At 40.9% G+C, this 13,318-nt stretch overlaps 2 protein-coding genes across 3 annotated transcripts in view; both read right to left on the bottom strand.

The window, feature by feature from the left end:
• The window catches only part of HSD11B1 (hydroxysteroid 11-beta dehydrogenase 1), a 51,242-nt gene extending 49,457 nt beyond the window's left edge, over positions 1 to 1,785 (bottom strand). The window contains exon 1 of one of the 2 annotated variants that reach the window (XM_021713339.1): positions 1,194 to 1,785. The gene's annotated coding sequence lies outside the window, so the exon portion shown is untranslated. The remainder of the gene's footprint in view (positions 1 to 1,193) is intronic. The other variant, XM_021713338.1, reaches the window with a different exon arrangement.
• Positions 1,786 to 11,800: 10,015 nt separating this feature from the next.
• Positions 11,801 to 12,862, bottom strand: G0S2 (G0/G1 switch 2). Its single transcript, XM_008059991.2, has 2 exons — positions 12,661 to 12,862; positions 11,801 to 12,479 (listed from the first exon to the last, which is right to left on the bottom strand). Exon 2 carries the CDS (start codon positions 12,442 to 12,444, stop codon positions 12,133 to 12,135), a length of 312 nt encoding a protein of 103 aa, XP_008058182.1. The 5' UTR covers positions 12,445 to 12,479; positions 12,661 to 12,862; the 3' UTR covers positions 11,801 to 12,132.
• Positions 12,863 to 13,318: the final 456 nt, after the last annotated feature.

The following is a 13,318-nucleotide window of genomic DNA, read 5'->3' as shown; positions in this document are numbered from 1 at the left end:
TTAAAAAAAAGCTAGGAGTTTTGGATTTTATTTTCATATCATACTAAAGAGGGGAAGGCAACTCCTTTCAAATCTTGGCAAACAAGCAGAAGTGAGACGGTTCCATCTCTTCTTACCTTTCCCATCTTCCTTTCAGCTTCCGACTCACACAAACCCCAAAGAAAAATACTGGCACTAAAAAAACACACATTTCAAGTGAATCCCTCTGATATTGTTAAGCTCTGTTGGACAAGTTGGAAGAGCAGGACTCTTAAAAGCCAACTGTTGCGAAAACACATCATCATCATCATCTATAAGATGCTTTCTGATGCATGACTTTAGCTATTTAAATTCCTCCAAGTGACTGGATCAGTAAACCACAACCTTCTGGATGATACTGTCTACTGGTGGCAAGAGAGGGTTTGAGTAAATGACTAGGGTGGGGAATGGCATTTCCCTTTCCTGTGAGGGTTTCTCTAACTCCCTGACCTGAAAGAAGTGTGTTGGAATTTTCTCTGAACAGGCTCTTTTAAAGGCGCAGGAGGTCAGTATCCTGAACAGCCAGACTGGACCGGGATCAAGGGATAAATGAATAGCCCATGAAGAATGTTGATCGACAAATTTAGGCCTCCCGTGGTCCATTGAACAAGACTTTCTTAAGATAAAACAAGCATTCCTCAAACCTCTAGATCTCAATATTAATAATATTAAACTAGCTGATGATTGGATGCAACATGCAAATATCAGTGCTTTTAGCAGTTTCCAAAAAACAGCATAGTGTTTGTGCTCTGTCATCGGTTTAAAGCTGATATTTAAAAATGCTTACGACCAGCAATTTGTATGTTTCCAAAAGAACATGCAGACATTTTTTTTTACACTATCTTTGTAACTTTTTTGTTCTAGCTTAACTTTCTGTCCCAAAATGATCAGAGAGCTCTCAGTGCCAAGAACAGACGTCTGGTTCCATCTGCGTCTTTATCATATCTTCCCTCCCACACGTTTGAAAACTCATCAGGCATTTCTTTCTTTCTTTCTTTCTTTTTTTTTTGTGACCAGAATTTGACATTGAAATTTCTATTTAGCCCAGTCCTCCAGTTCATTTTAACAGATTCATTATTTCAATCTTTTTTTTGTGTGTGAGGACCTACTATGTACTAGGTCCTGACATAAATGGAGATACTATTATATATAATGTGATTTTTAAAAAGTCTTACCTTGAGATTCTGGGCAAGTTTGACTTCTTTTTATTGATGTTCTTTTTTTCTTTCACTTCTCTTCTCTCTCTCCCTCCTCCTCTGCCTTTCCTTCTGTTTCATCTCTCTCTTCCTTTGCGGTTTCCCACTCTTTGGGGAGGGGCAGGATTTCCTGCTGAGAAGTTGGTTGGTTTCTGGGAGGAGTCAGAAGACCTGATTCGGGACTGAAACCAGCTGGTCTGCCACCTGATACAAGTAGGTGAAACCCAGGCCAAGGAAGAAGGCCCTTATGCTAGGACTAAGCTGGCAGCCAGGAGGCGCCTGCAGAAGGAGCCCCAAAAGGAAGCCAGAGTGGGCCTGTCCTGGGCATCAGGCATCAATCAGGACTGCCCAAAGCACAGAGGAGGCCCCGAGGCAGCCCAAGATGGGCATGCTTGGACATGGTCCTGGTTGCCCTGGAGATGTATCCATTACTATTGTTAGCTCTTAACATGGGAAAGGCATACCAGGCAGAGCCGGGGTCCCAATCTTAGCAGGTGTTCACTTTCAGGTTCCTGGCTTTGTCTCAAAGAAAGTTACTGAAGCAAGAACTGGATTTGGGCAGATTTACCTTTTCCACTAGGAAGTAGTGGTGATCCAGTGCCTTCTATGAGGCCTGCATGTCCACACAGTTCTCCATTATAAGTTCCTTAGGGAATAGTGTGTGACTTACAAATAATTATGATGATCTCATCAACAGGGAGTGGAGTGGATGGTAGGGGAAAGATAGGAATCTGCAGTGGGATTCATAAGGGGTAGGGGCAATGATAAATTCCACCTTGATTCTCATCAGTTAATAACAGAGAGCCACATCCTAATTCAGAGGTTTGCATTTTCTGGACTCAGGAATAGAATACAGTGTATCCAAACAAAATTCATTTTATCCCTCTTTCTTTATTCATTTATTCAACAAATATTTAATGAGTACCAACTCTGCCAGGCACCGGGCTAGAGGATGGGTATAGAGTGGTAGCCAAATTAGATGTAGCTGTGCCCCGACAAAGAGTACGACAACATGGTTGTACACTGGCACCTCTGAGATTTGGGGCTATGAGTTTAGAGGAATGACTGGAATTGTTGGGTGCTAATGTTTCCTTTGGAGAAGCACCATTGGACAGATTTTGTAGAGTCATTCCTCTGTTTCTTAGCCAATATGAAACATTGTTTTTTTAATGACTCTTTTGTTTGCAATATGTTCCCAATTCTTAGAGGATAGATGACTTTTGGGTCTTGTGTTTTATTTCAGGGGCCAGTTGTTTTATGTAGAGTTCTATTGATTTCTAGCTTATTTGCTTTCTAAAGTTCTCTGAAAATGTCTGAAAATATTGGATATTTTCAAAGCTGTCAGTTTCACATTTCAGTTACTTTTTTCCTCATTAAATTTTCTAATTCATATTTGAGTCCTTTAAAGGGAAAAAAATAAAGACAAGGTTTCTTTTATTTCAGCTATTGAATCTACTCCAGAATACTCTTTGGAAGTTTCCCGAAGTCTATTTTCACTTCTATTTAGTTTATAATTTTTAATCTTTGTTCAATGTACCTGTACAAGAAAGGTTTCTAAAATTGCTTTTTGTACTGTATTTTCTATTTTTTCTTGTCCTCTGAAGACATTTGTTTTTCATTTTACACATCTGAGTTATTTAAATATTTTCTTTCTTATCCTGCTGCTTTTAAATATTTTTTGTCTAGTAGAGGGACTAACAAGTAACTGAACCTTTATTATAATAAAGTATAAATCTTTAATACAGAACAATAAGTATCTAATAAAACCCTGAATTACATAGCTAATTTCTACCTGGCCTCCTGAGACTTAGGGATATCTTTAATGATAACTTTTAATTTTGCTAAAGGCCAGGGTTTAAATTCAACTTCATTAGAACTGCCTTCTGGATTAGAAATTTTATGATGTGATTGTCCTTTTCCAGAAAAAAACTCTGAAGAAAGGAGTGGCTCATATAGAAGGTCAGATAAAGCTGAGTGAAAAGAGGGAGAGATAAAAAGAGGGTGGGTTTCAGATAGTATGAATCTTTGAGTGAGACCATGCTCAAATTAGAATTTTGCTTTGAAGCTTTAGCATGCCAGTGAAAGAAGCTAACTATTGACTCTTTGGGGTTTTGTCTCCTGATTTTTCTGGGGTTCCTGTTAAATATACTAATTAATTGATTTTGACACGTTGAAAGCTCTAATGATGGCTGTTGTTATCGAACTTACAATTTTTGCTCTTCACCAAAGTAAGTGCAAGAGTTAGGATTGCAGTGCAACTTAATATAGGAAGACCAGAGAGGCCACTGAGTAAGAGTGTGTATCTGTGAGTGGCATCTTTGGTTCCCTTTCTAAGCAAAGGTTAGGGAAGATCACACAATCAATGACTTGACCATCCTTGACCTCGCAACACAGACTAAAGGTGACTTTTCACTTTTATGACAAGACTTATAAAAGTTTTGTAGGAAACCCAAAGATGAGTTTGACCAATTGCCTTTTCCTGAATTGATTTCCTGTCTACTGGACCTCCAACTATTATCACTGGGAAAGAGTTTGGCTGGATTTGTGACTTACTGAGTCGATATCTCCATTCATTCCCTATGAAATCTTCCTTTATTCTTATATCAGAAATAAGACAATTCAGAAAAAAACAAAAACACATAAAATGAAACTTTATAATATAGACAATCAAAAGCAAAAGCAAAGTGAGTAGGAGGGAGAATAAACAGTTTAAAGGTAAAAATATTTATGCCTCCAAAACAAAAGGTCTAATGAACTTATATAAAGACATATATCAAACTATCTAATGGCATACTTCCCACACAAAATGTCAAATGATCTTCTACAAAGACTTATGTCTAATTACTCAATGATACACCTCTCAAACAAAATGCCTAATGACTTTACACAAAGGTCTATAATTATTTACCAGAATGTGGCCCTGTAGACTCAAATTTCTATGTACTTTATACAAAGAGCTAGGTCAGATGATCCTATACAAAGACCTGCTTGGTTACAAATTATAGAAACAATGAGAACTAAATGAAACTAGTTAGAACTCAGCTTATTGTTTAGATTTACTCACCGGACAGCAGATGTGAGGGATAAATGGAATTTGTGCATAAAGAACCCAGTAAGTATATCTGTTGGTCCAGGACTCCTTGAAATACTGCCAAGAGAAGGTCTTTAAAACAGTCACAGTAGAGTCTCCAGAATTGTGAAAGAATGATAAGACCACCACTTAAAGAGTGCAATAAAATGAAAAAAGGTAAACTTATTGCTTATTATAGTAAGGAGGCAAACTTTGCTGCTCAATCTCTCTGAACAGCAGACTGCTGATCTTGTATAGCATTTTAGGGAAGTATGCAGGTCAGAGATTTTATGTACTTTCCAGATATGTAGATTGACAACATCTATAGAATCATGACTACTTGTTGATTGGTTGGCACTCTGAGGTGTATTAAATGGTGTAAGCTCATTCCTGACTGGATGACACAGAAGTGAAGGCTTATCACTAATTGGTTGACTTGTAAAAGTGGGTTACCAGATAAGTTGTCATTGACTGAGCCAATGGGTTTTCTACTAGTTCTGATTTCTGTGACAACAGAACAATCAAACTTTTCCTAAGAATGTGGAAACTTTTACATATTCTCACTTGATACCTACTATTTGTTTTCATTAGAATATAGTGCAAGATGGCAACTAATATAGCTCAAAATTGTATGTTTATTTGTATTAATAGACCAAAGTTTTGTGGTGTTTTGTGAACAGTAAGGTAACTGATAAGTATTTCATTCTGACCAATTTTGAGAACTACTAGGTTTGACCACTAGGTTAAGTTATTTTTTAAAGAGACAAAAGCATTAATTAGATAAACTTAATCAAGAAATAGTATATTTTCTGAATTAAATTGATTACTTTTAATAGTCATTGAGCACAAAGGAAACATTTTTGTCAATGTGCTGAGAAAAAGAACCAAGAGGCATTGGAAACATAAAAAATGGGAGTTCTAGTTAGATAGGCTGGGGTGGAAAATATATCCCCTGTTTGGTGGTTGTACTAGACAAAATCTTAGCATCTTATAATTGCATACAATTTCCAAATTCAGAAATTTTCTCTCCAGTTTATACCATCTGTGGCAGATAATTTCCAGTCTCTGCTTAGATGCTTTAGTAATGGGAATCTTACTATATATAGCAGAGCAATTCATTATGTTTTTAAATTACTTTTGTGTTTTAATGACCTAAGATCTGCCTCCTTGTAATTCTGCTTGCTAGTCCTAGTTCTGGATTTTTGAGTCACACAAAATAAGTCTGCTCTTCTCCAGTAGTATGGCAGTCCTTCAGATATTTGGAGGTAATTGTTATTTAAAGCAACTGAATCTTATATTCTCTGTTGTTCTTCAGTTGTTCTGTATGTGACAGGATTTCTGGACTTTTGTATGTCCTAGTCACTCTACTTGAAGCAGGTTTTTGTTTGACAAGGTTTCTTTTAAAACATTACAATAATAATACCATTTGCTGAAAGTTTACTATATGCAAGGTACTGCTCTAATAACTTTAAGTGTATTATCTCATTTAATTAGCAAAATTACACCCCTGATGAAGGTACCACTTGACAGACGAGGAAGGAATTTAAGTAACTTGATGCAGAAAGTGTAAGTAACTTGTTCCAGATTTTAGAACTACAAATAGGAAAGTCAGGGATGCAAACCCAAGCATATCCAGGCAGTCTGAGTTAACTGCTTTGTTTTCCACCCCAACAGAATGTGAAGAATCACGAAACCACCTACCCTTTTCTTTTTTGGACATTCTACTAATAAAGCATTAATTTGTTTTAGCAGCCCTGTTATAAGCCCTCGTTGGCTTTTATTGAGCTTGTAATCATTGAAAACCCTTAGCTCTGAGCAAAAAGAGCCAAGCTGGAGCCTTTACACTACTTGACTTCAAAATATACTACAAAGCTATATTAACAAAAATAGTATGGTATCAGCATGAAAATAGACACATGGATGGATGAAACAGAATAGAGATCCCATAAATAAATTTGCTCACCTATAGCCAACTAATTTTGACAAAAGTGTCAAGAGCACACATTGGGGAAAAGATAATCTCTTCAATAAATGGTGCTAGGAAAATTAGATATTTACATGAAGAAGAATGAGGCTAGACCCCTACCTCTCATCATATTGAGTTATGTGTTGCATAATGACATCTTCAGTAACAAGAGACTGCATATATGATGGCAGTCTCATAAGATTATAATAATGTATTTTTACTGTACCTTTTTATGTTTAAATATGTTTAGGTACACAAATACTATTGCAATTGCCTACAATTGTGTTACAATTGCATATAGTATTCAGTAAGTAACATACTATAAACATGTGTAGCCTAGGATAGTCTATTCCATATAGCCTAGGTGTGTAGTAGACTATAACTTCTAGGTTTGCATAAGTACACATTATGAGGTTTGCACAATGATGAAATCGTGTAGTTGACACATTTCTCAGATCATATCTCCATTGTTAAGTCACACACAACTGCGTAAAAACAACTCAAAATAGATTAAAGTCTTAAACATTAAACCTGGAACTACAAAACAACTAGAAGAAAACATAGACAAAACATTTCACAACATTGGGTTGGGCAAGAATTTTTTAAACAAGACCTCAAAAGCACAGGCAACAAAAGCAAAACTAGACAAATGGGATTACATCAAACTAAAAAACTTTCTCTCAGCAAAGGAAACAATGAACAGATTGAAGAGAAAACCTATAGAATGGGAGAAAATAGTCACAAACTATATATCAATTATCCAGAATATATAAATAACTCAATAACAAAAAAACGAAATAGCTTAATTAAAAAATGAGCTAAAGATCTTAATAGAAATTTCTCAAAAGAAGACATACAAATGGTCAACAGGTATATTCAAAAATGCTCAACATCACTAATCAGTAGAATGTGAAGCAAAACTACAGTGAGAGACTCACTTCAGCTAGAACAGCTATTATCAAAAAGACAAAAGAAAACAAATGTTGGCAAGGATGGGGGGAAAGGGAGACTTGCACACTATTGGTGGGAATGTAAATTATTACAGCCAATATTGAAAACAGTATGAAGGTTCCACAAAAAATTAAAAATAGAACTTGTGATTGACTTTCAGAAACCCAATGTGAATTTCAGTGGAGTGACTGAAAAACCCCAGTGCTGGGGTGGCCTAGGTGTACTCCATGCAGAACCCTATTGGGAGGGAAGTTCCTTGATTTACAGCCACTATTCTTGGGCTTGCAGTGTGTGAAACTGAAGGCCCTGGAAGAAGATTTGAAAGAAGCCTGGGAAAGGAGGGAAGGAGAGAGGAGAGAAGTATCTGCTGATGTCACTCCAAATTATTTCTTTTGTTGTTGTTGTTGTTGTTGTAGAGAAGAGGTCCCACCAAGTTGCCCTGCCTGGTTTCAAACCCCTGGGTTCAGTCTAAGTTATTTCTGTGTTTGTTTGTTTGTTTTGAGTTGGAGTCTCACTCTGTTGCTCAGGCTGGAGTGCAGTGGCACACTACGGTTACCGCAGCCTCGACCTGCTGGGTTCAAATAATCCTTCCATCTCAGCCTTGCAAGTAGCTGGAACTAGTCACGTGCCACCACGCCCAGCTAATTTTTTGATTCATTGTAGCGATGCGGTCTCGCCAATTTGCCCAGGCTGGCCTTTCCCCTGTGGGTTCAAGCAATCCTCTCACCTCAGCCTCCCAAAGTGCTGGGATTATAGGCGTGAGCTACCGTGCCCAGCCTATTCAGGTTATTTCTTAAAACTACCTTGTCACTATTGATAGAAATGTAAATTAGTACAACCACTATAGAAAACAGCGTGGAGCATCCTCAAAAAACTAAAATTAGACCTACCATCCAGCCATCTCACTTGTGGATATATATCTAAAAGAAAGGAAATCAATATGTCAAAGAGATACCTGCACTCCTGTGTTTACTGCAGGACTGTTCACAGCAGTGGAGACTTGGAATCAACCTAATGCCAATAATGGATAAATGGATAAAAAATGTGGTATATCTATGCAATGGAATACTCTTCGACCATAAAAAAGAATGATATTTTGACATTTGAGACAAAATGCATTAACCTGGACATTATGTTAAGTGAAATAAGCTAGACATGGAAAGACAAATACCACATGATCTCATATATGAAATCTAGAAAAAAGTTGATCTCATAAAAGTGGAGAATAGCTTAGGGGTTATAAGAGACTGGGGAGGGGATGGGGGAGAGGAGGGTGGGGAGAGGCTGGTCAAGGAGTACAAAGTTACAATTAGTTAAGAGGAGTAAATTCTGGCATTGTATCATACAGTAGGGTGACTATGGTTAACAGTAAGGTATTATATATTAAAAAATAATTTAAAAAGAAGGTTTTGAATATTCTCACCACAAAGAAATGATAAATGTATGAGGTAATGGATATACTAACCATTCTGATTTGGTCATTACAAATTGTATACATATATTGAAAAATCAAATTTCACTCCATAAATATTTATAATTAGAGTGCATCAATTAAAAAATTGAAAGAAAAAAAGAAAATTGCTAGATTCTTTTCATATGATCCATGCTAGATTAAAGTCTTCCTAATTCTGTGATTATGTAATTGATTTTTTGGACCTAAATTTTGTACTGTATCCTTTGCAGTTTCAACTGGTTTGCTTCAGTGCATGCATCCAACCCGTTGAGTTGTTCTGAATTCTGAGTCAGCCCCATGTTATTAACAGAACTACTAAGTCTACCTTCTGTCAACTCTCCTAGGTGCGGATAAAATTGCCAAACAAAATGGGCCTAAGAACAATTTTTGTTCCTGTGTTGGGAGAGGGGCTTATCATGTTTGATCATAACCAGACATAGTCTTTCGAGAGACCACCTCAAAACTGCTAGGCAAATCCTTTTTTCTTACATTCCTTGAACCCAGAGTTTCTCCTCAGACCTACTGACATTCTAGATTGGATAATTCTTTGTTGTGTGGGGCTGTCCTGTGCAATCAGATGTTTAACAGCACCCCTGGCTTCTACCTACTAGATATCAGGAGTGCTGTCCCTCTCCTCACCAGACATCCAGAAATATCTTCTGACATTGTCAAAATTTCTTCCACTTTCATTTGCAACCACTGCTTTAACCTCATAAATGGATTAAACAATCAAGTACTTACTTTTTAAAAATTAACAACTAAGTACTTACTAAGAACCTGCTATTTGCCTAACACTTGATGATTTCTGTGAATACTGAGGAAGACATGGTCCTTGCTCTCAAGAAGACTATACTATAAGAGACATGACCAAGCCCATAAAACCGCTGGGAGAAGAAAGTCCACTACTGAGTAGTCCAATATGCAAACCAGACTGTATGACCTGCAGTAATTCAGAGAAATGAGAAGATTAGTGAGAATAGAAATTTCAATAGCTCAGACTTGATTGGATCGGGTAGTTTGAACATAAATAGGCATGGAACGTTTCCTTCTAAACCAAAAATATATAGTCATCACCTATATTATTTAGGTATCTGTGTTTTTTATATATAGGCAAACTCCCAAAATATAGACATTATCTTCTAAATAAAAAAAATTGGAGCACATAATTTGATATATAGTTTGACAGTGGCAGAATATTTGTATCTGAAATCATACCTCTCTTAGAGAATTTGAGGTATGTGGTTTCAGAAGATGTGGAGGTGGTGGGCGGGAGGACATTCAGGTGGGAAGAGTGCTGTGAACAAAGGTGAAAAAGACCAAAAAGGAACAGGAGGGTACCAGGGTTCATGCTGGACTGCCTGAGAAGCAAGGAGAGAGGGCTGAGATGGAAACAGGTCACAGAAACACTGAAACCTGGCATGGGCATTTAGTCTCTGATGTTTTTGAGGGCAGGAGCAGCAGGACGAAGGGAAGACAATCTGGCAATGGATTGTTTGGGGGCAAATGTGCTAGAGGATACAGGAGGAGAGCCTGATAAGAGGTGGCTGAATGGGCAGAGGAGTCATGAGCAAAGTAGGAGAGGTTCTTTGGAAAACCAAGTGGGAATCAGTTCCTACGAAGTGTTTTGGACATTTAAGGGGAGACTCTCCCTAATTTCTCATTTTGGAAACTGGGAGAACAGTGGTGCCACTGACACTCTTCTTTTCTTTTAACGCTTGAAATAGGCTTATTTTCCTTGATCAATCTTACCACATTCTGATTGTTCTTTCCTTAGGGATGATAAAGATAGATTTTAGGGAGCAATAGCATTTGATCAGGGCCAGGAATGCTGGGTAGGATTTGAGCTGATACAAATGAAATGGAAATGTGTATGGGGGGTGGTTGGGGGAGAGTCTGATCAGAGGCAATGGCATGAGCCATCAGTATGTTTGGCAAAAATGTATAGCTGTGGATGACAAAAGTAGAATGTCAGTACCTGGTTAGGGTAGGTAACATGAAAAACTGAGGAGAATGACACCAAGCCCAAGCCAGCTACCTCTCAGCTACCTCTTTGAATAATGGTTTTAGCTAGGCGAGGTGGCTCGCACCTGTAATCCCAGCACTTTGGAAGGCTGAGGCGAGAGAATTGCCTGAGCTCAGGGGTTTGAGACCAACTTGGGCAACTTGGTAAGACCTCGTCTGTACAATAAATCATAAAAATTAGCCAGGCAGTGGTGGCGCATGGCTGTAGTTCCAGCTACTTGGAAGGCTGAGGTGGAAGGATTGCCTGAGCCCAGCAGGCCGAGGCTGTGGTGGCGGTGAGCATGCTACTGTACCCCAGCCTGGGTGACAGAGTGAGGCTCCAAATAAAAAAAAAAAAAAAAAAAACGAAAAAAACCATGGTTTAAAATTTCTTTTTCTGAGCTCCATAGAGCCACTACATTAGTTATTATTACAGAGCAAGCTTTGTCCTTGGAGGAAGAAGATTCAGGTCTGTAACAACCAGTCTTTTCTCTTTCTAGCCTAGAGATTCTTACTGTGATCTGGGATCCTGGAGAAAAAGGCTGGGTAGAGCTAGATTCCTCATCTGACAGGTGTTCTTGGGAGCTTGCCTCTTTTCCTACCAGGTAACTAGTCTTTCCTTCCTTCCCTTCCCTCTCCCTTCCTCCCTCCCTTTCTTCCTTTCTCTCTTACTCTGTGGGTCTCTCTTTCTCTAAAATACAATTAGGAAGAAAGAGGTATCTGCTATGAGACTCTCCGGTGCACAGGTGTGAGGGACAGCTTTTCTGCCTTAATCAGTTATCGCCCATTCACTTACTCTAGCTCAGAAGTTGATTTATCTTCTGATCTTCAAATGCTAACTCTCATGGAACTTGTAAGTGTCTGTCTTCCTACACCTAGCATGAAGAAAAAAAAAAAAAAAAAGAATCCTCAACAGACTTATAAGCACATAACAGCAATATCAGAATTCCTAGGTGTGAAGCAAGTGTTGTCTGGCCTTCAGGAAGCAGCTCCCTCCACAGTACTCAGGTAAGGCCCCATCACCAGCATGCACACCCTCCCTGCTTCCCATACCAGGTCACCACACCCCTAAGGAATTAGATAACAGGATATAGTATAAAATGTTTTTTATTTCAAAATGGAAAATGGTGGTCATTTTAATAATAATAATAATAATGATGATGATGATATAAAAAGCATTTCTCTTTTCTCCTTAGTGCAAAATGGTAGATGCATTTAGATAAATCAAAGAAACTTGGACACGTCATCACAATGCAGTGCTGCACAGCAGCAAAACTCCATCCCAAACTCCTTTTGGTGGATCTGTGTGGGAGGTCAGTTCTAGATGTCAGTGACTCCTCCAAAGGAGGTCCAAACAGCACACGCTTCTGCTGTCTCCCAGCTGAGTCGGGCTTGTGCGTGCTCTCCCTCCGGCTTCCTCCCGTCTCTCCGTCGGTTGCTTGTCTCTCCCACACCTCCGGTCGGTCTCCCACCGTTCCTAGGAGGCGTGTAGCCGGTTGGAGAGGGCCCGGACGCCCAGGAAGGCCTCCTGCTGCTTGTCTTTCTCCAACAGGGCTTGCTTCCGGAGAGCCTGCCGCTCTCTGGCGGCCCGCAACTCGGCCACGGCTGCCTCCTCGTCCCGCAGACGGCTGGCGGCCGTGAAGGGACTGCACACAGTCTCCACCAGGCCCAGCACCACGCCGAAGAGGGCCAGCACGCTGCCCAGCACGTACAGCTTCACTAGCTTCCCCTTGGGCTTCTGGGCCATCATCTCCTTGGCCAGAGGGATCAGCTCCTGCACCGTTTCCATCAGGGCTCTGGGCACTCACTGGGAGCTGGAATGACCTGCAGGAGGAGCGAAGCCGGACAGGAGGGCCTTTAGCCATCGGAGGTCGGCTCCACCCTCCGGGGCACCCCCCAGCCAGCACTCGTGGGAAGGGCCCGTAGAAGGGGGGACCGCCGCGGGACACAGCGGACCACCCTCCATCCCGGGACCCCGGAACCGCGCGCCCCGGCCGGGGCTCACCTTAGTGGCGCAGCGCGAGCCGGAGGCAGCGTGAGCTGGAGGAGGCGGCGGTCGACAAGTCGGTCGGTCCGGCTGGCCTTTGCGCTCTCCTCCTTCTCGGCAGCCGCAGCTCTTCCAGATGGAGACTCCGCAGCTGGCACCTGGTCTGCGTCCCGGGGCCGCTTATATCTTTTCTCCGAGACACGCCTCCTGCGCTCCCTGGCTTGGGCCGACACTGCACTAGCCAGAGCGTGAAGGACGGGGAGGAAGAGGGGGAGGGGAAGAGGAGGGGGTGGAACCGGGCTGGGACCTGAAGCCCGTGGCCACGAGCTGTGCACGCCCCGGCTGTGTGGACTGGGGGACCCGGCACGGGGCCACTGCGGCGGGAGTGCGCCGGAGGACAGTTCTGCAAGCAGAGGGCCCGCTCCAGGTGTGCCCAAAGGGAGGTCCCCGAGCCCAGCGAGCTGTCCCCGGACGTTTCTGGCATGAGTGGTGTCGGTGGGTGCACAGCTTCCCTTGTCCGGGGCAGCCTGAGTAGGACCCCTAATGAGGGAATCTGGGGGTTCTACCTAAACGAGAATTCCTTCACTTTTATTCAGAAAGGTTGTTACCTTGCCATAAGTGAGGAATCCATGGGAGAGGCGAGGGGGCGGAACCCGGGTAACAGTAGGACAGGTGA

Source organism: Carlito syrichta, unplaced genomic scaffold (genome assembly GCF_000164805.1).
Source record: "Carlito syrichta isolate Samal-C Ts95f unplaced genomic scaffold, Tarsius_syrichta-2.0.1 Scaffold304470, whole genome shotgun sequence".
In the NCBI taxonomy this organism is placed as follows: domain Eukaryota; kingdom Metazoa; phylum Chordata; class Mammalia; order Primates; family Tarsiidae; genus Carlito; species Carlito syrichta.
The sequence above is the reverse complement of the archived record's forward strand: the minus strand, read 5'-3'. Positions and strand labels throughout refer to the sequence as shown.

What these genes read in the sequence shown, in the direction of transcription:
- G0S2 (XM_008059991.2), bottom strand. Translation starts at nt 12,444, where the DNA reads ATGGAAACGGTGCAGGAGCTGATCCCTCTGGCCAAGGAGATGATGGCC.